At 50.8% G+C, this 15624-nt stretch overlaps 1 protein-coding gene across 4 annotated transcripts in view; it reads right to left on the bottom strand.

The window, feature by feature from the left end:
• DNAI1 (dynein axonemal intermediate chain 1) overlaps positions 1–15624 on the bottom strand; it is a 69600-nt gene that overhangs the window by 21800 nt on the left and 32176 nt on the right. For all 4 annotated transcript variants that reach the window (XR_011253899.1, XR_011253900.1, XM_069573957.1 and 1 more), the window contains exons 8-12: positions 14392–14451; positions 12976–13110; positions 8036–8120; positions 4650–4767; positions 4328–4371 (exon numbers count right to left, since the gene is read on the bottom strand). Coding sequence is in view for 2 of the 4 variants with exons in the window: in XM_069573957.1 (XP_069430058.1) it covers positions 4328–4371; positions 4650–4767; positions 8036–8120; positions 12976–13110; positions 14392–14451 (442 nt within the window). In the remaining 2 variants the exon portion in view is untranslated. The remainder of the gene's footprint in view (positions 1–4327; positions 4372–4649; positions 4768–8035; positions 8121–12975; positions 13111–14391; positions 14452–15624) is intronic.

Genomic DNA, 15624 nt, shown 5'->3' on the forward strand with positions numbered 1-15624 from the left:
CGGTAATTTGTTACTGCAGATATAGGAAACTAACTAGGTCACGGGGAAGTGTGACCCAAACTCTATTTTCAGGAATCAGAGGGAGAGGTCACTCAACATGGTTGTTCTTTTGCTCCCTGCACATCCCTCAGTCAACCAGCCCCTGCTTCACCTCCACCTGCTCACATGACTTTCCAATCCTCTTAATCACAGGGCTTACTCAACAGCTACCTAAGTGCTTGCCCCCCACCCAGCTGCTGGTTTCCTTGGCGACTGAGGAGCCAACCTGATGTCAATTCCCCTATAAATGGTAGGCTCCTCCTCCCCCAGCAGTGCAGGTTTTTGCCATGTCCTGTCTGCGGCCTGACACATGTGGTAGGGACCTTTTGCTTCTGACTTACAACACTCCCTATCCAGTTACGTTTAAGTTGTGGGTTTCTCGATCACTTTCTCCTTCTCTGATCTCACAGTGGGGCGATGTGGGGCTAGCAGATCTGTGGTGGGGGGCAGCCCAACAGGCCATAGATGATACATTTGCTAGGGTGATTTGGAAGCAGTCCCTCTAGAAATCAGGGGTATGGAAGCTAATGACCCCCAGCTCTCCTGATGACAATAAGGAAACCCTCCTTCAGTTTCCCACATCCCAGCCCTGCCTTCTTGGACTCCAGGCACAGACTGTCCCTTGGGTTAGGACTTTCAGTCTCCAAAGGCAGGGGACGAGCCCAGCGCTGCCCCCAAGAAGGGGCATCAGTGTTACAGGGTTCCAAACTGCCAGTGTGACCCTGAGACTGTGGTGCCAGGCTGGATCCAGCCTTCCAGCATCTGGGCTTTTCCTAGAGCTCTCACCCAATTAGGAGTTGGGACATTTAAATAGTGTGGGAAATAAGTGCAAGGCCTTGGAGACAGAATACATCAAGCGGGACATTTAATTTGATTTAGGGAAAATGAGGCAAACATTTGAGAACCTAAATAACTAACCAGTAATTAAACTAACAACAGGAATGCCCTTGCACTACAACCGGGCGAGCACAGTGGCCTTTATGGACTGTATTTACAAAGAGACCTGACAACATAATTAGTCCTGTAAATTTTACGCAGCCTGCAGCTGAGGAGTGATGGATTTTGTGTGTGGAGGATGAACGGGGAGAAATGAGGTGGATGAATTTCCATTTTCAGTAAATGAAATTAACACTGCTTAATTAGTGAAGCTGACAAATAAATGACCAGGGAAGATTTAAATCCCTTACAAGTGGATCCCTGGCCTGGGCAGGCTGAGGGACCGGCCAGGAGGCGGTGGGACAGAGTGGGAATGGGTGTAATACTGGGGCTCAGGGCCTGACTTTGGCCACTTTTGAGGGTGCTGTCCCTCCGAGGCTGGGCTGAAGGTCAGCTGGCTCATCCACCCTTCTAAGACATGACCCGCTGGAAGGTTTCCTCCCTGTCTCCTGTGTGAGAGCCAGTCAGGACACACACACGGTCTGATCCATCATCCCTGCCTGACAGATCGCAAGGAGTCCCCATTTCCCTGCTGTGAATGGCCTAATGAGCTGGGAAGCACCCACTCAGCGCAGCAGGCCAACACAACTGCACCCCAGCTTTGCCCCATGGGCCATCTCTTCTAGACTACCTTCCTCTGCCCTCCAGTGTTCCTCCATCTGCTCTCACCTGCTGACAGCCTTTCTCCACTCAGCTGCGACACAAAGCCTGGCCCCAGGGGGAGCCCCAGTCTCAGCCCTCTATGCAGCCTGACATGCCCACCACCTGGTACCCAGCAGCCACGAGGGAAGGCAGGTGTGACTGCTCTGTGCTGTTGCAGGCAATTGCCCAAGCTCTCTTCCCCACCTGCTTGCTCCCAGCCTGGCTCCAGCCAACTGGCCTTGTGCCCAAATGCGGGCTCGGCCCCAGTCCTTCCTAGGTACCTGCCTTCCCCTGCCCGAGTCTTATTTGATCAGGTTAGAGAGTCAACATTGGGGTATCTCAGGCAAAAAGAGTCCTGGGCTGAACTCATCAGGGTCAAGCCCAACAACAAACCCAAACTCTCACTTCAGAGTTTGTTCACATGAGGCAAAGCCTGAAGATGGGAGGCAGGCATCTGGGAATTTCCAAAGATAGGGTAATTGAGGTTGGTGAGCAGCTGCTCCTCACAGCAAACCATGCGGGCATTAAGGTGCCTTTTTCCTGGCCTTGGCTTTGCTCACTTTCTTCCAAGGGGACACCCGGGTATTTGCAGCATGGGGCTCCCTGGGGCAACCTCAGGAGTGAGTGCAGGAGCCCTTTGAGTCCCAGTCCAGCCTGGCTCTGCTTAGGCCTCCACAGGGTGGTACTGAGATGTGCAAGGCTGTGAGGAATAGATGCCCAGTGGAAAGCTGGCCAACAGCTCCCGTGCCAGTGAGAATAATACTACCGCCTCTACTGGGCCCAGCTGTCTAAGAGAAGAGGTGGGGCCTCGTCTGACTCCTCCCTGTCCCCAACAAGCCCCTCTCTCTGCAGCCCTGCCAGAAAGCTAGGAAACAGAAAGACAGACAAATCAGCAACATTCGTCCTTTCTGTGCAGAAGGTTCCTACAGCTCAAGGGGCACATTTGCTGCTTTTCTTCCATGTGTGTCTCATAACATGATAGAGGGTACCAGGCGTCAGCCTCTCCAGGTCACCAGAGGAAAAACCAAGGCTCAGAGCAGCTTTCAGCTCCAGGCCACATCACTGGGAAGTGACCCTCCAGCCAGAAGGTCTGCAGCTGATAGTAGTGCTACCCAGACATGTGGGTGTGGCCAACAAAGGACAAAGAGACCCTTCCAGGGCGCACACCTGCTCAAAAGAGCCCACTGGGCCCATTGGAATTGGGGCCATCAATTCCTGGTGGGGGTGTCACTCTGCGCCACTGCCTCTGGCTAACACTGCCCCAAGGACAACCTCTATATGACCCCAGCCAGCTGACACTCCACTCGGTGAAAGGAGGAGACGGGAGAGCTGAAGCAGTTTCTCCTCCCACCTGCTGGGGAGCCTCCCCACTCTCCCCACCTCAGTCCTGGGCAAACAGCCTGGGCTGAGAGCAGCCCCAGAGAGGGGTCCACACCCACTCCTAGGAGGCCCGCTCAGCACCCGGCCCACGTCCAGGCCCAGTAGCTGCAGCAGGGGGAGGAATGTGCTAGCTCCCTGCCAGAGGGGGTGGCTGCCTCCTGCTTGGCAGCAGCCCACCCTCGGGAGTGGGGACACAAAGCGGGCATTTAGGGCATCCTCGGAGGCGGCCCAGACCATGAGACTGGGAGCAGCTCCAAGGGTTTCCTCCCTGAGAGGAATGACAAACACCCACTCCTCTTGGCCCTCGCCTTCCTCCCCCACCCCGGGCAAAGAATGGGCTGGGCGGGCAGGCGGTCTGAGGGGCAGAGACCGGGAGCTTGTACGCCTGCCAGCCAGCAGCAGCTTGGAGAATGGGAAGGTTTTTCTGTTTGCAGAAGCTCATTCTCTCAGCCAGAAAGCGCGCTGTCAGCCCGGGGAGCTGCTGCTTGCACGAAGTCTGGGGCCCTCTCCTGTTAGGAAGGGGGAATGTCCAGGCCAGAGGGGAGGCAGGGGCTTCTGCAGGGCCCAGGAAACACGAAGGAAAGCCACACAGTTCCCACAGTGCTGCCTCCCACTGAGGGGTGAGGGAAGCTGCCGGGGAGAGAACATCCCATAAGGCAGTGGTCTCCAAGGGGGCAGGGGCCAGTGATGAACATCAAACCCTTGTCCGCCACCTGCTCCAGGGGCTGCTCTGGAAACTCTCTTCATGCAGATCCCACCATCCAGGCCCTCCCAGGTCTGGCCCAGTCCACCTTCTCATGCTTCTCAAGCCCACTTCTCCAGCTTCACTCCACGCTGGTGGTTCAGAGCCTGCCCTCTTTGGGATGCCTTCCCTCCCAACTGTCTCTAGCCTCCAGTTTCCTGCCTGCAGTTCCTCCCTGTAGTGGTGGTGTCCCTGCCCTTCTCAAATTCCTTCAGTGGTTTCCCTTTGAGAGAAGGTCTAAGCTTCTTGGGATGGCTTACTAGGCCCTTTGGGGCTGCCCCGCCCCCTCTACAGCCTCATTTCCTCCCATATCTCTCCTGCCTCCAGACCTTTGCTGCTGCCTCAGACGGAAGTCCTCTGCCCCTCTTTCTTCACCGTAATAACTCCTTCGAGGCTCATTTTGGCATATTCCTTCACGCAGCACTAATTGCCAGTGTGATGGTGGGGCTTCTCCCCTAGACTGTGAGCAGTGTGACTAGACCTTAGTCATCTCTGTATCTTTCACACCTGGCAAAGAGTTCTGCACTGAGTAGGTACTTAGTGTTTGTTGGTTGAGTAAGCAGATGAACAAATAGCCGGATGACTTACAGGAGCCATGTCCCACTGCAAACAGATCATTGTACTTTGGATTCCTGCAAAAGAAATAAGAACCCATCAGCCTAGGAAATGGACATGGTTTGCCCATGGATACAAGCCTTCCCATGTACGTTGGTGCCTTAACTGCACTGCAGACAGACACTGTTGACCTTAGAGACCTAGGGCGGTTCCATAAGAATCCCAGTCTCACTTTTTCCCATAATGCTATGTGTCACCTTCAAGGTGGTTGAGCTTGGGTAGGAGCTGCTTGCTTGTGGCTTGGTACCCAGCAGGTGCTCAGGCACTCCAGGTTTTCTGCAATGCTTCTACTCACCAGCAGAGGGCGGTGACGGCCAGGCTCTTCGCTTTGTCATTTTGGAACTTCCAGAGAGGCAGCAGGGTACCCTCCTGGTCCCGATACTCGTCAGCCGCATCCTCATAGTACTTAAAATCTTAAATACACACAAACTGAGTGAGCCCTGGACTACCGTTTTCTGTCTGTACCTCTTTGGCCAAAACAATTAACCTCTTTGTGTGTCTGAGTGGCAATCGTAAGAATACCTACCTCAAAGGACTACTGTGAGGATTCATTGCTAATACACGTAAAGTACTTAGAAAAATACCTGGCACAGAGTAAGCTCTCTGTAATGTTGTTGTTACTGTTATCGTTGTTTTTGGAGGTAACTGACACTAAAGTGGCTATGTCCCTGAGGATAAAATTCCAGGTTTCCCCATCTTCATATTCACTGCCAAGCCCACCACAGTGAAGCCGCCTGGCTCCCTCATGGGTGCTCTGAACTCAAATTCATCTCCTGCCCTAAACTCTCTCTACCTCTCATTTCCTTTAACTTAGGCAGAAGCCGCACCCATCTTTCTACTTGTCTATACCAGAAATTTTGGTAATCCTTCACTGACCTCTTTTCATCATTCCTCATATTTTCCTTCTGATTATCTTTTTAATCCACTCACTTCTCTCCAGCTCCATAGCCACAGTCTAGGTTCAGTCCCCAACAGCCACCACCCAGACTACAACACCACCCTCCCAGCTGGTCTCCCTACCTCCAGACTTTCCTCCTCCAGTCCACATTCCGCAGAGCCGTGAGAGGGAGAACAAATAAACCAGCTCCCCACTGCCCTGAAAAACCCCTTGGTGGCTCCCCTGGCACAGGCGCTTCCTGATTGAACCAAGGCTCCAAGCCACTACCATGTCACCTCCAGCCAGCTGTTCGCGTACTCTCTACATCAAAGTGTCGAAAATGCTCTGCTCCTCCTGGAAACTCCCACTCACTCTAGATCCAGATCAAGCTCCTCCTCCTCTACGAGGCCTTCACTTTGTTGCTGAGCAGACAGAGTTCACCTCCTCCTCCGCCCCACCCCTGCCTCTGGTCTGCTGAAACACGGGCCACACAGCGTTGCCTCTCGGTGTCCTTTCGCCTGTCTCCCCCAGCCCACAGCTCTAAGGGAACAGGAAGCACAGTGCCTAGCACAGGGCCGGCCACAGAGCGGGCACCCGGTGATTGTTCAAAGAAGGCAACAAAATATATCAACAAAAGGGAAATAGTTCTCAGTCTTCTTTCCAACCAAGGGTGCCCCAGTAGAAAATGATCCTCTCACACACCATGGTCAAGGATAGGCCCAGGTACAGCCCCAGCCTCTCTCCCAATGTCCCACACTTTGATGTTTGGGGACTTACATAAAATCCTCAAAAATGGCTCAGAACAAAAAAAGATTAGAGTGGTCAGAGGTGTGAGCCTTGATCACATCAGAAATCCCTGAGCTTGGGCTGTCTTTGAAAAGACTTCATTTCGGAGAGATTAATTGGTAACACTTCTGTTTTCACTTCTCCTTCACAAATACACTTTCCCAAAGGGAAAAGTGTATGCAATTAAAAAAAAAAATCAAAGTTCAATGCATTTTTATGTGTCTGTGTTCTTATAAATGAAAAAGGTTCACCAAGGCCAATTTCTCCATGGATATTAATCATGTTTGCAGCCCTTCAGTGGGCTGCTTGCAGAGACTGGGTTTCAGGAAGCCAAGCTGTGTGAGTGACAAATTCATTCACAGCTGCCGTGTACTTTTGACAGCTCTGAAAAGCACTCAAGGTCGTTTTCCAGCCTGAATGATAACAAGGGGGCTTGTTTAGGCGGCTGGTCTTGGCAGCCCTGGTTTCTCTGTCCCACGGGTGAGCAATGAGCATCAAGTCACGGAGAAGAGCCCTGGGCTGTCAGCAGAGGAGATCAGCCAGCAGTGGGGAACTGCCAACTCCAGGGAGGCAGCCGCTCCAAATAAATGCACAACCTCTCAGGGAAATACAAGCCACTTGGGAATGTGCTGTTCATGCCATGGGAAGGATTCCGTTTCCCTGGCTCTGTCAAAGACGCCAGAATTTCCCAGGCCCCCAGGATTTAAGCATTTCTGAATCAATCTCTTGCTTCACCACATCACTAATTAATCACTCGCATAGACCTATTGAGTGTTTATTTGAAATGTCTCTTCCAGATCAGTGACTCTGTGGTCTTGTGCTGAAGTGCTTAGGCTCTGGATCCGGGGGACCTGTCTTCGAGTCCCGACTGTGTCCCTGACACCTCAGGCTAGCTGCAGTTTGGAACAAGTGGCAACCTTTCAGCCTGAATGTCTCATCCATAAAATGGAGGTCATAGTGGTATTCACCTGACAGGGTGGCTGTCAGGATGAAATAAAATAATACGTGTAAATGGCACAGCACAACACCTGGTACAGAGGCCATTCCCAGGGAGGGCTGGTACTTGTTTTTCACTATTATAACTGCTCCTTTTTCTCCATTGCTGAAGATGCATTCTGAGTAAGGTGCAGGGAGGCCCACTCGACCCACAGCGGAACCTCATCCTCGCCTCTGCCCCATCTTCTGCCTCGTCACACCCTCCCCCTCCTCAGCCCTGCTGTCCTCAGGCTCTGTTCCTACACAGAGGAAGCTTTGAACTCTGCAGAGAAAGCTCGGATTCCCTGCGCGATATTCAAGGCCCTTTCTTAACTGGCTCCAACCATCTCTCCAGCCTGAACTCTCCCCACTTTCCAAGAGAGCCCCTGTCAGGGACAATGAGCCTGCTGTCCCTTGTCTCCAGAGTCCTTTCCATTCATTTTCACTACTGAGTGAGTCACTGCTCGTGCCGTCCCCTGCCCGAACGTCTGCCCTCCGCTAATCTCCCACTCAGACGCCACTTATCCCTTGGCATCCAGCTCAGCCCTCCCTGAAGCCTTCCATGACCATGGCCGCGCCTCACTTCCTCCTCCTCCATTCTCGAGGAGACCAGAGCAGTCTGTGTCTGCAGTCTAGCACTTAGACTGTCCCTAAACTGGGCAGAGCAGAGAACAGGACACGGAACTAGGAGGCTTAAGACCCAGGTTTGGGTGCCCTTGGCCTTGGCTTCCTCATGTGTGAAGAGGGATAAAATCTCTGCTCCACTGCCTCCCACAATTGTGGGGAAGATGACATTAAATAACTAGCATGCAGGCGTCTTTATGCACCGTTGTCAGGTCACATCACGACACCCATTTTTTCTTATGCCATGGTTCCTATTTGAACTGTGTAAGTCTTATTTCCCTAGTGACATCCAGAGGAGAGAGGGGTTATTTTTCTCCTCTTGCCCCTGTAGGACCCAGCATGGGACACTCAAATACTCACTTTGTATGAGCGATTTTTAATAAAGTAGTAATAGCAGTTGCTCGCACTTTAAATCTTACCCTGAGCAACATCATCATATGTGTTTTGGTTGACCATCCGCTCCACGATTTTAGCTGCTTGGGTCACTTTGGTGATGTCATCACTCTGTGGAGATACAGGGTCCACCAGTCCTCATAAGCCACCATTCTGGCAGGTCTCTCCCTGAGCTACAGCCCTGACTTGCAATTGGTTTAGCAAAGCCTCTCTGACCCCACCCACCCCAGATAGCTCTGTAAAGGTTTTCCTCACCACCCTCTTCCAGGAATGCCCAGCTCACAAGTGGCACAAGGAGTCTGCACTGCCATAGTTGGCCCCTAGGTAGAGCTTGCCTCCTGCTCTTTCATCCTGAGTTTATTCTGGAGATGGCTCATCTCTAAACACAAGATAGGGCCCTGAGGAGAGCCCAGAAGGGGTACTGGAGGGGAGAGCAGATAGGGCCGGGAGGAGGCTTCTCTGGTGGGGACAGAGGTTTCAGCAGCCTGAGCAAAAACAAGGACTCCCATTAAAGGTCCCAGAAATCTTGTGGTCCAACTTATTCAGTCAAAAGTTGAGGGGTATGTAAAATAGATAGCCAGTGGAAATTTGCTGTATGATCCAGGGAATTTGAACTGGGGCTCTGTAACAATCTAGAGCGGTAGGAAAGTGTGGGAAGTGGGTGGAAAGTTCAAGAGGGAGGGGGCATATATACACCTTTGGCTAATTCATGTTAATGTATGGCAGAAATCAATATTGTAAAGCAATTATCCTTCAATTAAAAACAAATTTTAAAAAAAGTTGAGGGGAAGGTCCAGGGAAGGGAAAGAGACATGCCTTCACTATAGGGAGTATGAGACAGAACTGGCTTCTAACTCAAGGCCCTGCCCATGGCCAAAGGCAAAGCAGGAAGCTTCATATCAGGGAAAATGACTCGATCTGAACAAAAACCAAATTCATTATCATGTGAAACTCCATACGTCCTCAATGGAACACCACTACAGCAGGTTGAAAGAGGAGCGAAGAGTTTGGGGCTGGCAAGACAGGTCCAGCATGTCGAGGGCAGGTGGCAGGAATGAACCAGTGGAGTGGACAGCCCTCCAAGGGGGCCCCAAAGGGCCACAGCTCTCTGGGACCCGCTTTCCCAGGACTGCCAGCATTGTGCAGAGGTTAACAGAATGGGTTCTGGGGCCACACAGGTCTGCATGCCCATCGCCTCCCACAGATTAGGAGCCCAATGGCAACCTTAGGTATGTGAAGGTCTCCATGATTTAGAGTACTCCCGCTACAGCAGGGATGGATGATGCCTTCAGCATCATAGGGTTATTGTAGGACCCTAATACAGGTAGAACGTGTAATAATCAGCGTGGTGTTATTCACCCAGTGCCCAGTGGTAACAGTGATGGTGGTGTCAGAGGGAACATGCAGCCTGGTGTAGTGGGGACTGACAAAGTCACACTTGGGGGCTGCCCTTTCAGACTCTTTCATCAGTTTTCAAAACTGCCTCCAGAAAACTCACCAAGGACATTCACTGGAGTCTTATAATCATAAGCCTCAGAGCTCACCTGGAACCAGCTACTCCCCCTACCCCCTGACCCAAAGCAAGAATCTGTCCCCCTCAGCAGCTTCCTGGCAAGTGTTTCTCCCCATGCCAGGTGGTATTTCGTGTGGTCAGACAGCCTGTTAACTGAAACCTACTTCCCTGAGTCTTATCCCCATGGTCCTAACTCTGTCCTCCAGCCACAGAAAGGTGTGTGTGTCAGGGGACAGCTCCTCTGATGTGGGAGGACAGGGCCTCATTCCTCAAATCAGTACTCCCTCAGGTGGCCCCGCCCAGCTCCATCAGCCTTGGTGGCCTCTTAACAGTCAACACCTAGGATCAAGCAAGGACTATCTTGGGGCTGTGCATACATCATCTTGGGTTCTCAAGACAAGCTTGCAAATCAGGTACCATTAGGCTGTTTCCTTGGGCTTCCCTGGTGGCTTAGTTGGTAAAGAATCCACCTGCCAATGTAGGAGACACAGGTTTGACCCCTGAGTCAAGAAGATGCCCTGGAGAAGGAAATTACAACCCTCTCCAGTACTCTAGCCTGAAAAATTCCATGGACAGAGGAGCCTGGTGGGCTACAATCCATGGAGTTGCAAAGAGTCAGAGACATGACTTAGCAACTAAACCACCACCACAGATGAGAGAACAAGTTTTTAAAATTTTCAGCTTGGTGACAAAGTCAGGATGTAAACTCAAACCTATGGACTCCAGGGCCCATGCTCTGAGCCCCACACAGAGAGACATCCCTCCCCAGATGACCAGCCTGGTCCTGGGAGACTCAGGGCTCCAGGTGTGCTCTGAGGAGAGAGTGTGGTTCAGGAAACTATGCTACTGGAGCAGACGTGGCTCTTTATTGGTTCTAACTGAACTTGTGGCCTCTGAGCCCTTTCCCCCATTCCTGTCCTTATTGTTCAGATCAGAAAAGCTTGCATTCATTTCTGTACATTCACCCAAATTATTAATGAGACAGAAACCTGAGATCTAACACTGCAGACCTTCCTCAGGGTATCATGAAGTTATTCTGCTTTCTCCTCTCCCGTACTTTTGAGCTTTGTACCAACCTAATCAGATCCAGGTCTGTAAAGGGGTATCACTTTGTTCACATGCTGAGCCTCAGCAAAGGTGAAGGCAACTCTTACCTCCACTCTGGTCTATAGACAGCCTGTCCTAGTACTTGGGATCCACAGTTAGAGATCAGTTCCTTTGGGGGAAGGCCGAACAGATTACTAAAGTATTATTTTTAATTTATTTATTTTTATTTGAAGGATAATTGCTTTATAATAATGTGTTAGTTTCTGCCATACATCAACATGAATCAGCTTGGAAGGAAAGTTATGACCAACCTACATAGCATATTCAAAAGCAGAGACATTACTTTGCCAACAAAGGTCCGTCTAGTCAAGGCTATGGTTTTTCCAGTGGTCATGTATGGATGTGAGAGTTGGACTGTGAAGAAAGCTGAGCACTGAAGAATTGATACTTTTGAAGTGTGGTGTTGGAGAAGACTCTTGAGAGTTCCTTGGACTGCAAGGAGATCCAACCAGTCCATCCTAAAGGAGATCAGCCCTGGGTGTTCTTTGGAAGGAATGATGCTAAAGTTGAAACTCCAGTACTTTGGCCACCTCATGTGAAGAGTTGACTCACTGGAAAAGACTCTGATGCTGGGAGGGATTGGGGGCAGGAAGAGAAGGGGACGACAGAGGATGAGACAGCTGGATGGCATCACTGATTTAATGGACATGAGTTTGAGTGAACTCTGGGAGTTGGTGATGGACAAGGAGGCCTGGAATGTTGCGATTCATGGGGTTGCAGAGAGTCAGACACGACTGAGCAACTGAACCGATAGATATATATATGTCCCCTCCTTGAACCTCCCTCCCACTCATGGAAGCATATACACTACCATATATAAGATAGATAGCCAGTGGGAATTTGCTGTGCTCTATGACAACCGAGAATACTAAAGTATTAACTGGCTATGTTATACCCCCAGTATCCTGCTTCACTGCATTTCTTGGTCCAGAGGACTGGAATCTGCCTACATCACAGCTTTTCATGTTAGCCAAGCTGGAAGAACCTGGTGCGGTCCTGCCTCTCTGAGGGTGTTAGACACCAATTCTGGTTGGGTTGAGACCTAAGGACAATTTTCAGCCTTAATCAAAGGGATCTTTCTTATACTTCAGGGGTCCTGGTGACTGCAGTTAAGGTTTCTTTAACCATGCTCCCAGTACAGAGCTCATAGCCAAACCCTGATGGATCTTCAAGTGAATCTTGACCCAGGCCAGTAACCCCCTTGAAACCCCTAAACTCTAGGGAATGGTGCAGGAGAGGTTAAGGGTCCAGACAAGGCAAATGCAGGGCCAGGACTTATCTTTCACCTCAGGGTTCCAATACCAGCACAGTCATGATCACCAAGTACTTGCTCTGATTACATGAAACTCAACTGGACAGCTCCTATTAAGTCAGGGCCTGGAACCCTCAAACCTCCCCTAAAATGTGACTTTATCCTGGGCATGGAATTGAGTGGAAGTGGGCATACTTCAGAGAAAGGGAGAGTGTGCTCTGGTTTCGATTCCAGGGTGGAGCAGAACTACTTCCCTGAGAGCTGGTGGGAGCTCTCCAAGGTGCTGAACGTGACCTTAGCTTTCTGTGGTCCTTGTCCTTCCTGCCCCATTGCAGGTCAGACTCATCCTGATCTCCTTATTAGGACCCTGGCTCCTGACCCAGCTGTCTCTCTATTGAAGGGACACACATGGCTCCTCAGCATCTCCCTGTGGTGACCATCCCTGCAGTGACTTTTCATTGTAACTTCCATGATGAACCCCAACCTATGCTGGCTACTTCCACAGTGAGCTCCCAACCATGACCTCTACTATGACTCCTGCATAGCTCTTCATTGCAAATCCAGCCCAGGGTGGCCACTCATTGGCCTGGACTCTCCGGTACCTGTGATTAGCTCTGACTTGCCTCCTGGACCTGAAGAATTGAGTGCAAGTAAACCCAAGGACTGAAGCCCAAAAAGCAAATCTCCCTCCCAAACCTCATGAGCTTTTGCCCAAGGAGGTGGAGCCTTATCCTCACATGCCACTCTGCCCTGGGAAGCCTCCCCAGCTCTCCCAAGGTGCATATCAAGCTTTTAATAACATCCATGTCTCCCGCTGTTCCCTAGCCCAACAATTCTGAATTCCTGCCAGCCTCCAGACCTATAAGAAATTGTGAGGGGTGGGGGAGGGGGAGGAATGTGTGGAATGCCAGAGGCGGTTATAGCTCTCCTCACACTTTCCTTCAAGGAAAGGGCTGTTCATAAGTATCACTAGCATGCCCCCTGCCCTTAAGTGCCTGTGAAGTCCTACCAGACAGCCAGGCTTCCTTCTACCCAGGAGCCAAGAGCCCACTCAGTCATTCTCTGTGACAGAGCCATGGGAGCCCTCACCAAACCTGGGACTCCATGGAAGTCATCTTCCTCATGGCCATTTTCCCCATCTTTTTAGCCACTGGGGTCTTTGTCTTCTCCTTCTCTTTAGTCTTTTCCTGCTTCTCGAGCTCTTCCATGTAGGCATCATAGATCTCCCACTAGGCAAAGACAAGGTGAGAAGGATCATCTCAGGGCAAAATCTTCACCTGGCCAGGTCCTCTTCAGCCTTTACGGCTTGAGGAGTTGATCCTAAACCCAGTCACATGCTTTCATAGCATCCTCTACTTGGCCCACTGCTATTATGCATTCAGTGACACTCACTGCTAATGGTCAGCTCTAGGACAGGAATGAAGGGACTCTCAGGGCACCCCTGAAAGCTGGGCTTTCCACCCTGCAACCCAGGGGCTCGGTTATCAGCAGGAGATCAGTATCATTCCAGCCTACCACTTCCGCCAGGCAGAACAAATGGGCAGTGATCAGCTAGATCACCTTTTTCGTAGTGATTTATGAGACTCTGAACTAGGAAATTTAAAAAATGACCCCCTACTATAGAGATGGGATAAACATATTGGCTCAGGCCTGTTGTCTACAGCCCTGATCATACTTTCTCAGCATAAAGAGATAAACAAAAGTAAGGGAATTCCTGCTAACTGGATCTGACAGCAAGAGAAGCCCAAGGATAGTAGCAGAGGAAGCCACATGGATCAGGGGCTGGGCAAATGCCCCAGGTAGCTCTGTGTGCTCCCCAGAGCTGAGTAGTCACTGCCACCTGCAGGCCAGAGAGGCACATCCTCTCTTTAGTAATTCCCCCAGGGACCGGTCCTGCACACGGCACTGTACTTCCGTTATCTCACTCAGAGCCCTCCAGCAACTCTGTGAAGCTGTTTGTCATCCTTATTTGATAAATAAAGAAACTGAGGCATGAAGAGTGACATGGTTTGCCTAGGATCTTACAGTGTGAACAGCAGAGTTGGGGACTGAGCTCAGGTTATCTAGCACCATATCCTGCCCAAATCAGTGTGGTTATCTCATGGGACTTGAGGGGGAAGGAGGGTCTGCAGGAACATTGAAGGCTGCTGGAAGGGCAGGGTCAGAGTACTAACACTGCAGAGTCAGCTGTGAGGTGCCACAGGCTGCAGAGACTCCTGGGAAATGTACATGTTCCCGTCTTGGAGGAACTTCTAGAAACCATACCCGTGTCCCCATTGGACAGTTTTATCCTGGGCTGTTTCTGAGCCCTCTGAGTAGAGACCTACTGTCTCATGTGCCTGGAGTTCAGAGATTGGACAAGGAGCCAGGAAGTAGGTGGATGAGGAGAGCAGACTTCCAGAGGAATCTATGACCACACCAGTCTCCCTTGTTGTTGAGGGAGCAAAACAAGGATATGGGATGGGGGTGGGGTGGGGAGTGATGGCTTTTAGACTGGCCCAGGGCCTCACCTGGTTGGCTGTGGCTGAAAAGTTTGTCCTAGGAGGAGGCTCCATCTGACATTCTCGGTCCTAGAGAACAATGACAACAGGTGACCCACAGAAAGCCTCTTTCCCCAGTGGTATAGCCACATGAGAAGCATTTTTCTTGGACTGAGGGAGGGGTGGGACATAGCACTGGGGAAGTAAAGAGTGGCCTGGGCAAAGGACAAACTGATGCAGTGAAAGCCTAGATTTTTCATGCAAGCCTCCTTCAGAAGAAGCCTAAACTAGAAAGTAGGGCCACTGAAGCCCGACTATGACAGTTTCAATCAAGAAGAACTCCAAGTAGGGGATGGACAGATCTACAAGAAGTCGGGCCTTGGCCAGCCTCCGGACGCTCCAATCAACCTCTGGCAAGCCACTGGGCCAAGCTTCCTCACCTCAAGATGATTTCTCCCATATGCTGGGGTCTCTAGCTTCACCAGGCGAGTGCACCTCCCTGCCCCCCACCCCTCATCATGTCTCATCCAGATTATTCAGTGTCAGCACAGGGACTACAGAGGGTGGTTCAGTTCAGTTCAGTTCAGTTCAGTTCAGTCGCTCAGTCGTGTCTGACTCTTTGTGATCCCATGAATAGAGACAGAAAGTAGAATGGGAGTAGCCCCAGAGGACGGGGGTTGGGGGAAGGTGGATTGTTGAGGAGTTAGTCTTTAACAGTACAGTTTCAGTTTGGGAAAATGAAAAGGTTCTAGAAATAGATGGTGGTGAAGGTTGAATAACAAGGTGAATATACTAAATGCCAATAAACTTGTCTACTACAGAGGGTGGTTAGGAGCTGCCAAAAACCCACCCTGTTGTCTTTTCATTTCATCAATGGTTTTCTTTGCTGTGCAAAAACTTTTAAGTTTACCTAGGTCCCATTTGTTTCTTTTTGCTTGTATTTCCTTTGTAAATATCTGCCCTCCTCCCAGATTGACTTGTGTAGAACACTGCCTTACATATGTGAGTCTCTCACCTGAAACCCTGACAGGTGCCTTCAGCCCGTACTCAGGTTCCTCTGCCCCCCGAGGCTGTAGTTTACCCATCCATCTCCCCTCCCCCGTCCCCCCACTTGCTCTGGTCATAGCCGTGCTGCGGTCCACAGAGTGTGTGCCCTTAGTCGGGTTTGTGCTTTGTCTTCATTTCTCATTAAATGGTGTTTTTCCCCCATAGCAGTAAGTTGAATTGGTGTATCACTATGCAGTTATAGGAGAAGGCAATGGA

This window comes from Ovis canadensis, chromosome 2 (genome assembly GCF_042477335.2).
Source record: "Ovis canadensis isolate MfBH-ARS-UI-01 breed Bighorn chromosome 2, ARS-UI_OviCan_v2, whole genome shotgun sequence".
NCBI classification, from domain to species: Eukaryota; Metazoa; Chordata; class Mammalia; order Artiodactyla; family Bovidae; genus Ovis; species Ovis canadensis.